The sequence below is a fragment of the Lissotriton helveticus genome, chromosome 8, assembly GCF_964261635.1.
Source record: "Lissotriton helveticus chromosome 8, aLisHel1.1, whole genome shotgun sequence".
Taxonomy (NCBI): domain Eukaryota; kingdom Metazoa; phylum Chordata; class Amphibia; order Caudata; family Salamandridae; genus Lissotriton; species Lissotriton helveticus.
The window spans coordinates 1,137,404,338-1,137,419,659 of NC_136069.1; the positions used below are offsets into that span (position 1 = coordinate 1,137,404,338).

The window sequence follows — 15,322 nt, forward strand, 5'->3', positions numbered from 1 at the left end:
TGTTTGGTGCTTACTGTTATTGGCTCACTGCTGTTTTTGTCCCGTGATAAACTCTCTGTAAGAAAACCCCTTGGGATTGTTTCCCTCAGCAATCTAAGGCTGCTTCAAAACATAGGGACTCTTTGTGTCAACTTTAACTCCCCCTCCCTGACATCCATCACTAGGGGATCCTCCATTTGTTTGAAAAATCTATAGGATTTCACCATGATACTTCTAGGACGCCACTGCGTCAAATCCTCACAGCAGGTGTAAGACTGACGCAAGCCCTTTCTTATGGGGCTTGCCCCATGTGAAAGGACACATTGCTGGAGTTACTTCTGTTTTCAGACAGACCCCAGCAATGCGCCACTTTTGCGCCTACTGATACGCCAAGAATACTGGCGTGTCTGTAAATCCTTGCGACATGGAGCGCAGTAAAGTAAATACGGCGCCTCCATGGTGTCACAAGGAGAATGCACTGAAAAGTGTTGCATCGCTGTTTTCACACAGTGATGAAACACTTTTCATTATGAGGCCCATTCCATTTAGATTCTTCTGGGCCTCATGTTTGAGGTTTTGACATAGGCCAGCACCATAAGGATCTTGCTGTGCTACCCTACATCAAAACAAAAGGGCAGGAATGCGCAGCATCTATGTGATGTAGTGCATTCCAGTCCTTTTCCCCAGTGCACTATGGGCTGCTATGCGCCAATGCCGGTACCCTTGCATCATGCAAGGGTACCTGCATTGGCGCATAGCAGCCCATAGTGCACTGGGGAAAAGGACTGGAATGCAAAGATACCTGCGATGCGGGGGCTTATTGATTTTGTGCAGGAAGGGACAACTTCCTGCACAAAATCAATCACAAGAGGAGATTTCCTTTTTCCATGTGTAATGCAGAATGCAGCACACATGGAAAAAAGAAAGCACGAGGAGAAATAAAAAAATGTCTCCACGTTGCGCCTCCCTTAGGTTCTGACGTCTTCCCAGGTTTACAATTTTTCGTAAATCTGGGAATGTGTCAGGTTCTATGGGTGTTGCATTGGAACACCCACAGCAACACCCATGAAACACCCGTTTCATGCAGTTTTCTGCGTGAAAGTGGAACATATTTATAAGGCCATGAAAAGCCACATTATGGGGCCGATTATGATGGCGGACGGACCTGAGTCTGTCCGCCACCATAGAGCAGGAGGGAACCTCCGCATTGCCTGCGGAGTTCCCTCCTGTGCAATTAGGATGTGACCGCCACCCTGGCAGTCACATCCTCTATTTTTACCATTGCAACGGGTGCGGCTTCAAGCTGCATCCGCCGCAATGGTAAAAATGCACACATTGCATTTGTATGCAGAAAGCGGCAGGCACCCTGCGGTGCCTGCCGATTTCTGCATACAAATGCAGGGGGTACCATAGGTACCCCCCATGTGCACCCCCCAACCCCCCTTCACCTAGGGGGCCCACAACGGGCCCCCGCAGTGAAGTTACACATGCTTTTCCACGGTGGAAAACCGGCCGCGGAAAAGCATTTTTTAAAGCCCTTCCTAATATGGCGGACGGTGTCTGAAAGACACCGCCACCATATTAGAGCTTTTCCACCGCGGTTGTAAGCCAACCGCGGCGGAAAAGCTGCGGACGGAAACCAGGACCCACCAGCCATCCTAATGTGGCGGTGGGTCTTTGTTGGGTCCGCTGCGTTTTTTTCGCATCCTCCGGGCTGGCGGTGGCTTCCGCCGGCCCAGAGGATGCGGAAAAACCGCAATCATAATAGGCCCCAAAGTGTCTTTACGTGGCTTTATAAATATGCCATGGCACATTGCGCCACCGGAACATCAAAAAAGTGACGTTCCGGCAGCGCAAAATTGGCAGTAGGGCCTCATAAATATGGCCCTTCTAGTTCTACAAATCCAAGCACACTTCTATGGTGCTGGTACTTACATTTTCCCCAGTTTCAGTGATGTTTTTCTACATGTGTGCAAAATGTACATTAGCGTTCTAGTGTCATAAGTGTTTTTTGTGTTGTGTAAAGAATGATCAGCTTTTACTCAGTAACATGTGCCTTTGGTCTTGCTCCATTTGGGACCGAATGACATCCATTCTCCAAAGCCTCCCTGCCCTTTATGTTACTGCTGTACTGGGGAGACACTAACCTGGTTAAGTTAGGGAAATATAAAACACAAGGTCCTGGGACAGTGCCTACCTACCACCCAGCTGTTACAAGCCTTTTAAGACAGGTCTCGTTCATGTAACTGCCACAGCCCCCTTCCTGGGCTCACTCCTGCTTGGGAGCCCTTCCCTGGAAGCCCCACATTAGCAGGCAGACACAGTGGTGCCTGAACATGCACACAGGAGTGTGGCCTGCCCTGATGTGCCTCTTGATGTATCAGCAGGGAGGTGGCTGTCATGTCTGGCTGAGCTGCCCGCCCTCGTGATTCACAGGCATCTGTGGAATATAGACTCACCTTTATCTCTACGTGCTCAGAGGGCTGTCATCCACTCATGGGAAAGGCACCTTTATGGGAACAGACAACAATACACTGCCAATAGCATGTATTAAGAAGTGTTGTCTGACGCACCTGCAATACTTTCCTGGGGCCATTTCCTGCCTGGACAGGAATCTTGTCACCTTTTGTTTTTCCTCAGGTTACATACAGTCTTTCAGCAGTGGAGGTAGGGCCTGCTACTCACCAGCCCACCATTCTCTTTAACTTATTATGGAAAAGAGATGAAATGGAAGCAGCTGCAGGTAAAGTCTCACTGCCCTGCACTGCAACCTTGTCCAGGACCAGCGACGAATAAAGAAGTCTGCAATTACAAACGACAGAGTGAAGCTACTTGAGGTAACTGCCATATTAACACAAGGAAACGGAAACAAATGTGCAGTAGTCTGTCCCACGGCCACTCCCTCCTGATGGAGGTTCATGCATAGATGCATCAAACAGAATTGCATTTGCAAACGGTGCGAATCGCCAAATTCGGCCGTTTGCGAATGCAATTCATGGTTTTGGGATGCATCAAATTTAAAGTTTTTTTCGCTTTTTTAGGAATCGCAAAATATTTTGCGATTTCGGAAAAAAATTGCTACATTTGCGAATCGCAATTAAATTGCGAAAAAATGCAATGCATGAAAAGTCGCAATTAGCGATTTCTTAAGAAATCGCAAATTGGAATTCTTAAAATTAGAAGAAGTTGAACCTGGTGCTAATTTAACTAACTTTTTTCACTACAGCTGACAATCATCAGTGCTGCATATAAGGACCTCATAGACCTTGATTTTGCATTTCAGGATGGCTGCACTTTTCTTTTTGGCTCGCAGGCAGAGGTTGAGAGTAGCTGCAGGATGGAGGAGAAGGCTAATACAAGAGAGAATCTTCAGAGTGCGCATTACCTTACTAGGGCAGACTGAAGCAGAGATCTTTGCTAAGTATAGGTTGAATGCTAACTTAATTTTAGACTTAATTCAAGAATTGGACCCAATTTTGCAGAGGCAAACACGCAGGACACAAGCAATACCAACCCATGTGCAGGTATTGTGTTCACTGCACCTCCTTGCTTCTGGGTCATTTCAGGGAGTAATAGCCATTGCTGGTGGTGTCTCCCAGAGTTCACTTTCCAGATTTGTTAATGCCTTTCTAAATGCCATGTTACAAAGAATAAGGTATCATATTAAATTTCCAAGCACTTAACTGGAGTTGATGAAAACCAAACTAGATTTTTACAACATGGCTCAATTTCCACATGTGATTGGCTGTGTAGATGGCACACATGTTCCCATTTGCCCACCCTCTGAAAATGAGTATATCTTTTGCAACAGAAAATGCTTCCATTCCCTTAACATCCAAGCAATTTGTAATTCCAAAATCATCATCACAGACATAGTTGCTAGTTACCCTGGAAGTGCCCATGACTCCTACATTTTTAGACACAGTGCCATTCATGCTAGACTGCTTGCTGGTCAATTTGGTGATGGATATCTGCTTGCTAAATATTTTTTCCAAAATTGATAGAGATTTTCCTTTTAACTCCACACTTTTTCTCTGTGCATTTTTAAAAATCCATTGTTTTCTATTACAGGAGATAGTGCCTATGCAGTAAGGTCTTATATTTTAACACCATACCTAAATCCAACTTCCAGGAAAGAGCAGCATTACAACCAGGCTCACATAACTACCAGGAATGTGATAGAAAGGACCTTTGGGGTGATGAAATCACGCTTTCGAAAACTTCATAAGACTGGTGATGCATTACAATATCAAACAGACATTTGCTGCAAAATAGTTGCAGCATGTGCAATGGTGCACAATCTAGCAACAGAGAGAGGCATAGAACTTGAAGAAGAAGATGTTTTACCTCAACAAGACAATCAGCCTCCTCAACCACAAGCAAGAGCACATGGACCAGAGGCAGCAGAGGGGAGAAGGAGAAGGGCAGAGATCACACAGCATTACTTCTGAATGAGGTAGGAAACATACTCTGTATTTTTTTTATTTGAAATCAGTGTAAATTTCCATTCAAAGTGAAACATAAATGCATTAAATTCATGGACTTTGATTGTTTTGCAAACTTGAAACTGAACTTTAAATTAGAAATGTTGAAATGATAAACATTGCCCCATAGGTAACTTTGACATTATTAATACCAATCAAGAGGCATCACAGACATGTCATTTCTTACGGCCACGCACTCCTAATGCCTTTCCTGCATTTTTTTCACTGTGCATGGATCATAGTTAGTCCCCATTCCCTTTTGAATATGTTCAAATGTTTTCATCAAGAGCACCTGGGTTGAAAGGGTCTGCTTGCAGAGGGCACTTGTACAATTGGAAAGGCGAGCCATTTGCCTGTTATGAGCCTGCATGTTGTTCAGAAGTCGTACCTGCCTTTTGCCACTTATATTTTGATGTTTTTGCATCAATGTTCACATGGTCTCCAAACAGTTGGCAATGCGGTCAAGCTTCAATGAAGATGTTTCATGCCCTGTCTTCATTACATTTATCATTTTATTCATACTGCTTGTGAAGGAACCCATTTGCTTGCTGATATGTCCAAGTTTCCCTTTAATTAATCTAATGTCTTTCCCTTGCAGGCGCTGTATCTTGAGTATTTTGTCTTCCACAAGATTGCTAGTGATGGGACCCTCTCCAAAATTCACATTACCTCTGCGCAAAGAAAACTGCTGAAGTCTCCTTCGCCTACTCAGCCTGCTATTTGTGACTGTGGTAGTGCTTTGAGGTTGCCTTTCAACAACATTGTCATTCTGCTCTGTTTCAGAATCAGTTTGGAGCAGTTGTCGTACTCTCTGTCTTTCCCCTGTTTGTAAAATGGATGCTGATGTGCTAGGGGCATTTCCCTCTTCATTTTCTTGAACTTCTTGGTTATTGAAAACCCTCAAATCCTGCTCAATTATTTCCTGCAGTGCCTCTATGATTAAAGAAATGCAAACATGTAGTTATTAAAAGTTTGCACTTTCCTAAACGTAATTAATAAAAGGTTATTTTCTACACATTCACATGATCCCAGTCTCATCCTTAAAAGTTCTTTATAGTAATAAAGTTTGAATTGCAATTTGATGTTTTGTGTACATGATGGACTTTAAAAACTACAACTCCCATAATGCACTGCTTCAAGTTCCCAAACAATAATTAACTGTTGTTGGTGACACACAGGTAAGATATCAAACACAAGATAAATGAAAACCTTGTATTCCAACTACTTTCTCAAGACTCTTGCAATTTTTAGTGTCCATTCAGACAATCAACAGCATGTACAGTTCTCTTACCTTCAAATGGAGTTGGAACCTCAGAAGTATCAATGTCTATGACTCCAAAAACGGTGATGGATCAAGCCCTGATCTGTTGACTGGGTAGGAGTGTTCTGATTAACTCAGATACTCTGTCCATCACCACCCCCTTTTTGTAATTATTTTGGCCACCATGAGTGTGGAAGGGTATGCTCAGACGTGAGTCCCTTGCTCATTGCACCATCAGGATTCAAGCAAGCCGGGCCGAAGACGGCTGTAATGCCAGAAACCGGTCCCCGGAAGCTTGTTTCCTTTCCAGTGAAGAATTGGCTTGGTAGTTTGGTCTGCCCTGTTCCCATGATGCACTGGGCCAGGGACAGACTAATTTGCATATAGCCAGGTTCTGAACTGGGATGGTGCAGTGAGCTAAAAAACGGTGATGGATCAAGCCCTGATCTGTTGACTGGGTAGGAGTGTTCTGATTAACTCAGATACTCTGTCCATCACCACCCCCTTTTTGTAATTATTTTGGCCCCCATGAGTGTGGAAGGGTATGCTCAGACGTGAGTCCCTTGCTCATTGCACCATCAGGATTCAAGCAAGCCGGGCCGAAGACGGCTGTAATGCCAGAAACCGGTCTCCGGAAGCTTGTTTCCTTTCCAGTGAAGAATTGGCTTGGTAGTTTGGTCTGCCCTGTTCCCATGATGCACTGGGCCAGGGACAGACTAATTTGCATATAGCCAGGTTCTGAACTGGGATGGTGCAGTGAGCTAAAAAACGGTGATGGATCAAGCCCTGATCTGTTGACTGGGTAGGAGTGTTCTGATTAACTCAGATACTCTGTCCATCACCACCCCATTTTTGTAACTATGACTCCAATAACAGCCTCAGACAACAGTGTGCCTTCCACCATGTCTTCCAGGGATGTGTTGGGTCGATCCCTGGGTGTTCCACCTCCAGTTTTCTTAGAAGATTTAATCCTGTTTGCTAGCTTCTCTTTTGCACGACTGCGCAAGTCATACCATCTTTTTTGTAAATTATTTATGTCACAATGTGCCACTCCTACAGCGTTAACCTTTACTTGTATGGCAATCCATAGGTTTCTTTTTACAGCTTCAGGAACCTTGAGAGACAGCTTACCAAAAAGCTGTTCCTGTCTTGCAGTCACCTCCTCAATTAAAATTTCCAACTCTTGATCAGAAAACTTAATTTTCCTTTTCCTGGCTGGCCCCTCTTCAACAGGATTCTCATTTTCCATTTTTCAAAAGGTTTCTCAGGCACACACAGCAGCAGCAACCTCCTGGGAAAACACACAGAGCAAACTGCCAAACTTCACTTTCCAACAAAGGGAGCAGCTGTGCCTAATTGCTGTACTGGCTTTCAGGCAGTTGATGTAATGAAATTCCTCATGTGTGTAAAATCACAAATTGCGATATCGCAAAATGCGAATTCGCAATTAAGAATTCGCAATTTCACTGCGATTCGGTAAAATTTGCGAATATTACCGAATCGCTAAAAAATTGCGAATAAAATGATGCATTGACTTTTGCGATTCCGTATTTGCGATTACTTATTTTTCGCAAATAAGGAATCGCAAAAAAAAACCTTGATGCATCTACCCATCAGTCCCTAAAGCCTCCTCAAAAGGTGCTGATAAAGGTATCCAACTTGTGTTTTGCCTTCTTTACTTTGACGACTGCGTCCCTGCTATTAACTTTGTTCACAATCGTGTTTTGAGTGAATTTACTGAGGTTTACTAACACTTCACAGGTAAACGACTTTTAAGGTTCAGTATGATCAAGCAGTGGTGTTATGAATATAATTAAAAATAATGTAATTTTGGTCATTTATTGTGTGGATACTGTAATAATTTTAAATGGATGTAATAATCTCTATTAAAGGTTAGATTAGGAATATAGGTGCTGCTACCTATCAATGTAATACTAGTTTATTTGATTTAATTTAACATTTGGAATTTGGGCTAAGGTTACTATTAAAAATGATTACAGTTTAATGTACATCTAGTCAATAATATTTAGATTCAAGATTAGCATATGGATTGGAATAATGCTGAAGTAAAAGTTGTATGAAATAAATTAGACACAATAAGAGTATGGAGAAGTACAGACGAGTAAGAAAAACACATAAATCCGGCCATAGACCATGAACGGAAACCAAACGTTATATGTTACTTAAGCAAGCTCTGATCATTTTTTTAACCAACTTCTCTGATGTCCATATCAAAGCAATGCTGATCACGGTCGCATTTTAGTCAGTTCGGACTAACACCAAAAGAGAAATAGGATGTGCTCAGCAAAGTGTTCTAATGTCACAGCCTTGCTGCTCTGCACTGACTGGTAGTGCAGACTTCACCATCGTGATGAATCATACATCACGAGCTATTGTCCATAAACCGTGCAGCCCTAGCCCCACATTCATTCAGTTTTGAATGGTCCTTCTTTGGCAAAGTAGGACCCTAGTCCAGACAAGAAAAGGAGAGAATACCCAAGACGAACGTTGATAGACATAAGCTTAGACCTGAAGTCTCAGCTTATACCTAAAGTATAACTTTATTAGTAGTGATGTTAGACTTTTGGGCTAAGTTTAGACCAAAAGTCTAACTTCACTTCTAGTAGAGAAAGTTTGATTTTTGGTCTAAAGTTTAACTTTACTAGTAGTAAAGTTAGACTTTTGGTCTAAACGTGGACCAAAAGTCTAACTTTACTACTAGTAAAGTTAGATTTTTGGTCTAAACTTAGCGCCTCATTATGAGTTTGGTGGTACGGTGCGGGACCACCGCTAAACATGTGGTTGAATCGCCTGCCAAATTAGGAGTTTTCTCCCGTCCGTCTTGCGGTTCTTTGGTGTTCCCACAATGGTGTCAATACACACAGCAATGGGAATGTCAACACCGGTATCTGCATGGCTTGGACTGCTGCAGTCCATGCTGTGAAGGTACTGGGCTGCATGCACACAGTGGGCACAACATGTGCCCCCTGCATGTACGCAATGGCCCTGAGGCAACAGGGGGCCTTGTAGGGCCGTCTTTGTTTCCTCTCTGTCACAGTTTTCATGGGGGGCTCACCGTGGCGAAGAGGAAAGTTGTAACATGCTTGTGAGACCATGGCCTCAAGACCACTGTGCCACTGCCAGGGATCAGAGCTGGCAGTTGCGGTGGTCCAAGGGTGGCCCGACCACCTTAGTTGTCATAGGGCAGTCGGAAGACCGATACCGCCGCGATCCCATGAGTCAGACTCATAATGAGGACCTTGGACTTCAGGTCTAAACTTAGACTTTCAGTCTAAGTTTACCTTTGTGAATTAGGCCCTTAGACTTTAGGTGTAAACTTTGGGCTTTATTATGAGTTTGGCGGTGTGAGAGCGTCCGCCGCAATCAAAAAAAGAGATTCCTTTCTGTGTGTTTAGACTCTTACGTTCACATTAATTACAGGAAACCATTTGTTTAGACCAGTACCCAACTCTACACAGCCCTATATAAACATTCTAATCACAACATGAACATGTATGTATCTTAGTGTTTTTTTTATTAAAAAAGATTTTTTAAAGTTTAAAATAGATGCAAATGTGTTCACCTTACATTAAAATCAATTATACATAATATTTGCAGTAACAACATTAAATTCAGTTCTCATACATTTTATGTTAGATCAATACATTTTTAACAATACACATCATTTAAAAAAAAGGATTTTCGGTAAATATACGGAGGTCAGTGTGTCGACGCGTTTCGGTGCTTCGTTTTTATAGAACACCTTCCTCAGGACAGTATGATTAAAAAAATCAAGTCTTCTTTTTATTATTTCATATAGTCTTTCGGTACCAGATGAGTATCCCCGGGGTCACCATAAATGAAGGACCTCACATCCAATTCTCTATTTCGTCAGAGAATTCGTTATATAGTTTGCCGTGTTTTATTTTTAGCTACACTGTTTCTTCCAATTACTCAGGCTTTATGAGTTCTTGTCTTTGCTCGCAGGGGGTGTTTTTCCTCCTCTGTTGTATCCAGAATTGTCCCTCTTTTTGATTAGAGTGGATCCTGAGTGCCTTGAGTGAATTCGGCAGCAGTCCTCCTTTCCGGTCTCCCTGGTTTCCCGAATAAGGGCCGCCACGCCAGTGCCTTTCTCGTGCACCGCCACAGCCATATTTAGACATCCTGCCAGATACTGACTGGAATCCAGGTTGGGTGGTCCTGCGGCAGCTTGCCTATGGTGGTGCCTGTTTAAAGGCTAATAGGAGAGCTGTAATGGCCACGGCACTGGGAACGCCATTGCAGGTTCCTGCAGAGCATGGACTGTAAAGTCCATGCCCTGCAGGACCTGGGGGTTCATGCAGACATGGGGAAAAACCAAGTGCCCTCCTGCTTGCATCCCCTGGTGCAGAGGCAACAGGGGGCCCTGGAGGCACCCCTTTGTTTCCTCTCTGCCAAATTTTTCATGGTGGGCTCACCGCCATGAAAACCTTGGCAGAGAGGAAACTCGTAATATGTTTAGCTAGGCCTCAGCAGCTCCGCCAAGCATATCGTAGTCTCAAAAGTACCACCAGGGATCTCTGATCCCTAGAGGTAGTGGTGGTGCCAATGAGGTCGGACCGCCCAAGTCGTAATGGGACAGTCAGACCGCCGGTGCGGCGGTGCCCGCATTGCCAACATGGCTACGGCAGTCCGATGGTCCACCATAGTCATAATAAAGCGCTTAGACTTTAGGTCTAAGCTCACACTGCAGTTCTAAGTTTACCTTTGTGAATCATGCCCATCATCTTCAACTTTGACAGCTCGCTCGTACACTTCTGCACATTATTCAAAGCCCCAAATGCACCAACAAAACTCAGAGGAAGGGAAGGAGGTTTACAGGACAAGTTCACAAACACCTTGCTATCTTTTAACATGAGTCCTACCTCAAGTGCTTGAAGAAAAAAAACACAGTTCCAGTACTGTTACAGTCAAAACATAGAGTAAAGTAATTGAACATAGTAAAATGAGTAACTGCCATCCCAAGCCATTTGCCATAATAATGTGCCCTAAAAAATTGGCATTCTTACTCATGCCTGAATCTCCAACGTTAGTACTCCATCCTAGGGAAGCACAAACCAAACCATTCAGGCTGCAAGGGTAACTTGACAATCTATTTGCATGTATGTTTGTTGCCAATGGACCTACATCCTCATCTGGTGCCTTCTATGACACAAGGCTGCTACAGTAGTCATGCAGTGGCCAATTTAACTTAAGAAGAAGAAAGTAGGTAAATGGAGTAAGATACTGAGACGATAAGCGTCAGTACAACACCCTGAGCATCATTACTCCTATAGTAATATCCACACATGGGTGTCAACAGTTATAAACAACAGAGATCGTGTAAGTGGGATCAAAGAGCCATTTTGATATTTGCCACAAAACTTGCCATTTTATAAAACAGTTGGACAAAGCTGACAACCTGATTGAGTGTCCTTCTGAAATAATTGATATACCATCAATAGTCAACCAGCTTGAAAGCCATATCATATACTATCCAATGAAACTGGCAGGCAATGAAGACATATTGGATAGTCTGACCACCATGCAGCAGCTCAAAATAGATCCACCACCTGCCTAGAAGCAGCTCTTTGCTTGCAGATGCTGATAGAAAGAAAATGAAACTGCCAGGTCCATGGGGGCCTTACAATTCAGAGGGATGAGAAGGGGTACCCCGACACGGAGACCAAAAGGAAGGGGAGGAAACCAGCCGGGAACGTCACACTAGACATTCTAGTTGTTCGTAGCAGTCAATAAGCACAGAAGTATAACTATGACTCAACCACAACAAAGAATAGGCCTCAGTGGTGTGTCAAAGAGTAAGGTACATGAACCCGGAGTGATCTCAAAGAGTAAGGAGAACCCTTCCTCTTAATATGGACAAGAAGGGAGTTCCTAATCCAAGCCTCCACAGTTACTACCAAATCTAACAAGCCTTATAGCTTAGCATCAGATCATATCATTTCTGCAAAGTCAGTTCACTGGAAAGTGATGGCAGCATTTGCAGCTCTTCTGGGACGGATATCTGCCACAGTCTGATTAAATTTAGAGAGACCAATGAGCTGCGAGAGCGCAGAAGAGAATAACCCGCATGCTATTCACCTCTATGGAGCAATCAATGGATCCTCCACTCAAGATCAAAATGGCACAACACTATCTGCAAAAAACAAAGGGGCATATTATCAAGAAACGGCGTTAAAATTATCACCGCTTTAGCGGCAGTTTCCTGCCGCTAAAGTGGCTATAATTTTGACGCCGCTCTTGATAATATGCCCCTCAGCATTTCCCCTCATGGAGCTGCATATTCATAAAAAATGTAAACAACATTCATCAAAAAAGATTGTACCAACACCTAAGGGTAGCACCATGAACCTTGGGGCATATTATCAAGAACTGCGATAAAATTATCGCCGCTTTAGCGGCAGGAACCTGCTGCTAAAACGGCGATAATGGGCTTGATAATATGTCCTTGTGAATTCCCATAGCAGCCCAGGTTCTGGTGTTAACCTGGGCTGCTATGGGAATTCACAAGGGCATATTATCAAGCCCATTATCGCCGTTTTAGCAGCAGTTTCCGGCCGCTAAAGCGGCGATAATTTGATCGCAGTTCTTGATAATATGCCCCCTTGTCCATGCCCCAGGTCCGCCGAAGTCCGGAAAAAAAAACTTTATTGACTAGGACCACTTACTTCAACGTCATCCCACCCCGTTCTCTAATGTGTTTGGAGAGCAATGTCATACAAGTGATGAAATAAAAGTTGTTCCAACGCTTGCAGCTTATGTAATGAGATCCTTGATCCTAAAAATTGGTTCATTAGGCAGTCAAAATACGAGTAATAGAGCGGGCTAAGATCAGTAACAGGAGAAAGCAACTGATTAACAAAATGGAAATATTTTTTCTTCAGGTGCTGAAAGTACCAATAAAAAGAAAAGGCAGTACACAGCCAATACCTATGATGACGTCTTCATAATTAACTCCATCCTTTCCAATGATGTTTGGCTGCATAATTTCTTCAGAATCTGTGGAATATTAAGGGGACATGTGTTAATTAATATTTTATATAATATGGCTAATAACTGAAATTCAGACGGAGTATAACGTAAATCTGGATTTTTTTCTTTACAGCAACATCCAAATGAGCCCAACAGAAAAGTAATAGGGGCATATTACCAACGATTAGCGATATTTATCGCTAACTATGCTAAGCATCGAATTTTTTAACGCTAAGCATCGCCGGAAATTATCGCAGAGATAACTTGCTATTAGCAAGGTTTATCTCTGAAGTGATAAAAATCCTCGCGCTAACTGCCAAATGAGAGATTATCGCTGGAAAACCAACGATAATTTCTCGAAGTTTGGTGTTAGCTTGATGATAGGGGCTCACAAACTTAGCCATGATATCCACCTTCCATAGGATATCATGGCTAAGTCAGGAAAATACCAGGTGTAAAAAAAGCAGTGCTAACCGCGGTTAGCGCTGCTTTTTTTATCACTAACAGGGTTAGCGAAATCCTTGATAATAGGAGAAATGTCGCTTAACAACATTTCTCCTATTATTTTTCTCTGGAACTCCCCCTTTGCATCTCATTAGAGATGCAAGGGGAAGCGTAGAGAAAAAGGGTGCAAACATGCGAATTTGCGTGTTAGCACCCTGTTGCTGATAGGGAGATAACTTTATCTCCGCTTTCTTGGCTTTTAAAGCCAAAAAAGCGGAGATAAATCCCTTGATAATATGCCCCAAATAGTTTCTTATTTGGGAATAAAGTAATCTGGCCGCAGGCAGGTTTTATTTCGTGCATTTAATAAATAGATGCACACGTAAACAAATAAAAAAGAAATAAAGTGAATTATTTAATTAGTAAGGAACCTGGATTCGCAACTACCTGGCCCGTGGGTGTTTTCTTTTGAAAAATAAAGTATTGCTACTGAGTTTCACCTGCATGGGAGCAACAACTAAACGGGTTACTTTATTAGATTGGTTAGGGTTCAACTACCTTCCAGTCAATTACATGTTCAGGAGCAACCATTCTAGACATAAACAGTTGAAGATCTCAGTTGATCAGTTATAAATTATTTCCAATGGGTCTTGTGGTGTATGCCAATTGGAGAATTGCTTTAAATATTATGTGGTAAAACAATGCAAGCACATGTCTGTGGAAGACTTGATATTTCAGATGCTCCCAATGAACAGCCCGAAGAAAGGAGTGAAGTGACACTATCAGGGCAGACAGTGCAAAATATGGACATAAGAGGGCACCATATGGGCATACATTGTCAGTAATAGTCCATAAACTATCATAGCCTGTCCATAAACTGGCACCTCATTCCCAGATAATGTCTTAATGAAGATATCTGGTGTCACTTCTTAAAGGATTCTTATAGTGAAAAGAAACAACGATTTATCATTTTACCCAGTCTTACATCAATGACAGTCAACAACAAAAGGGACTCCAGAATGCCCCTTTGTATGATAATGTCTGGTTGTGTTGTAACACCTTTAGCATTCTTTAATTGGTCCTTTAAAAACATAATTGTGGTACTTGTTAACAGAATGCCAGGGAGTGACAATAACCTGGCAGTGTGCTGGCGTAAATGGGTGGTGTATGAGCGACATTTGAAATGTCATGGCATATGATGGTAATACGTGGGTATAAACTGGATGTACCTGAACATAAGCTGGCAGTTTCAGAGTATATATTGGATCAACATGGGTTAAAGGTGGAGATCTCTGGCATATGGATGCCAGACAAGGGCATGTGCTGCCATTGTCTGGTTTTATGACTTCCCAATGTCTTGGGCTTATAAAGACAGGCCACTGGCAAAAGCTTGAAATTCCTGGGAATATGATTACTGGACTTTGCCATGTGGTGGCAGTTGTTGGCCATGTAGTGGCAACAAATTTGGATATGACGGCAGGTATTAGGCATATGTTTACTTTATCTTTGCATGCAGTCACAGCTATTCCAAATGTCTTTGTCATATTGGCATAGGATTGATGTATCCCACCATATGATGGCCATCTGTCAAGATGAGATGGATCACACTCAACCAGGTTTTGACCATTTTTCGGTGGCTTTATTTAAACTGATTCACAAAAGTGTAGTGTAGTTCCTATATTCCCAATAGGCTCTGCGCATTGGAATAACACAAACGACAGTTTAGACGTAGGACTGAGGTCATCTAGGTCTCTACTGACTATGTTAGACTTAATTAGGTTTGCCAGCTAGCTCAGAGGTCACTAGAAACTTTCTCGAATGTTCAGGAAGGAGTTAACTTTCCTGATTAGACAAGAAGGGATTAGTTTCTGACAACCGCATAAACATGACAACTTTGCTCCCTCAGAATAAAGAGTATATCTCAAGAGTCGTGTGAAAACAATAGACAGCTATTTCACTCAGTCAATCATGCATGCTTTGTTTCACCAGAGTGCAGAGAAATAGAGAGTCGGGCGTTTTCAAAAAAAGTTGTTATTTATTGAGCAGTCTTCTTTCTCATGCAAGAGAAGTGAGTTGCCACAATTGCAATACTTTTCATGAAGTAAAGTGCGTACAGTAAAAGAAGTATTATGAAATAATACTG

The 15,322-nt window shown here is 42.7% G+C and overlaps 1 protein-coding gene across 1 annotated transcript in view; it reads right to left on the bottom strand.

Annotated features, from left to right (window-relative positions):
• The window catches only part of IL18R1 (interleukin 18 receptor 1), a 305,537-nt gene that overhangs the window by 155,034 nt on the left and 135,181 nt on the right, over window positions 1–15,322 (bottom strand). The window contains 1 exon segment of the mRNA XM_078658948.1: window positions 12,694–12,762. Coding sequence (XP_078515074.1) covers window positions 12,694–12,762 — 69 coding nt within the window.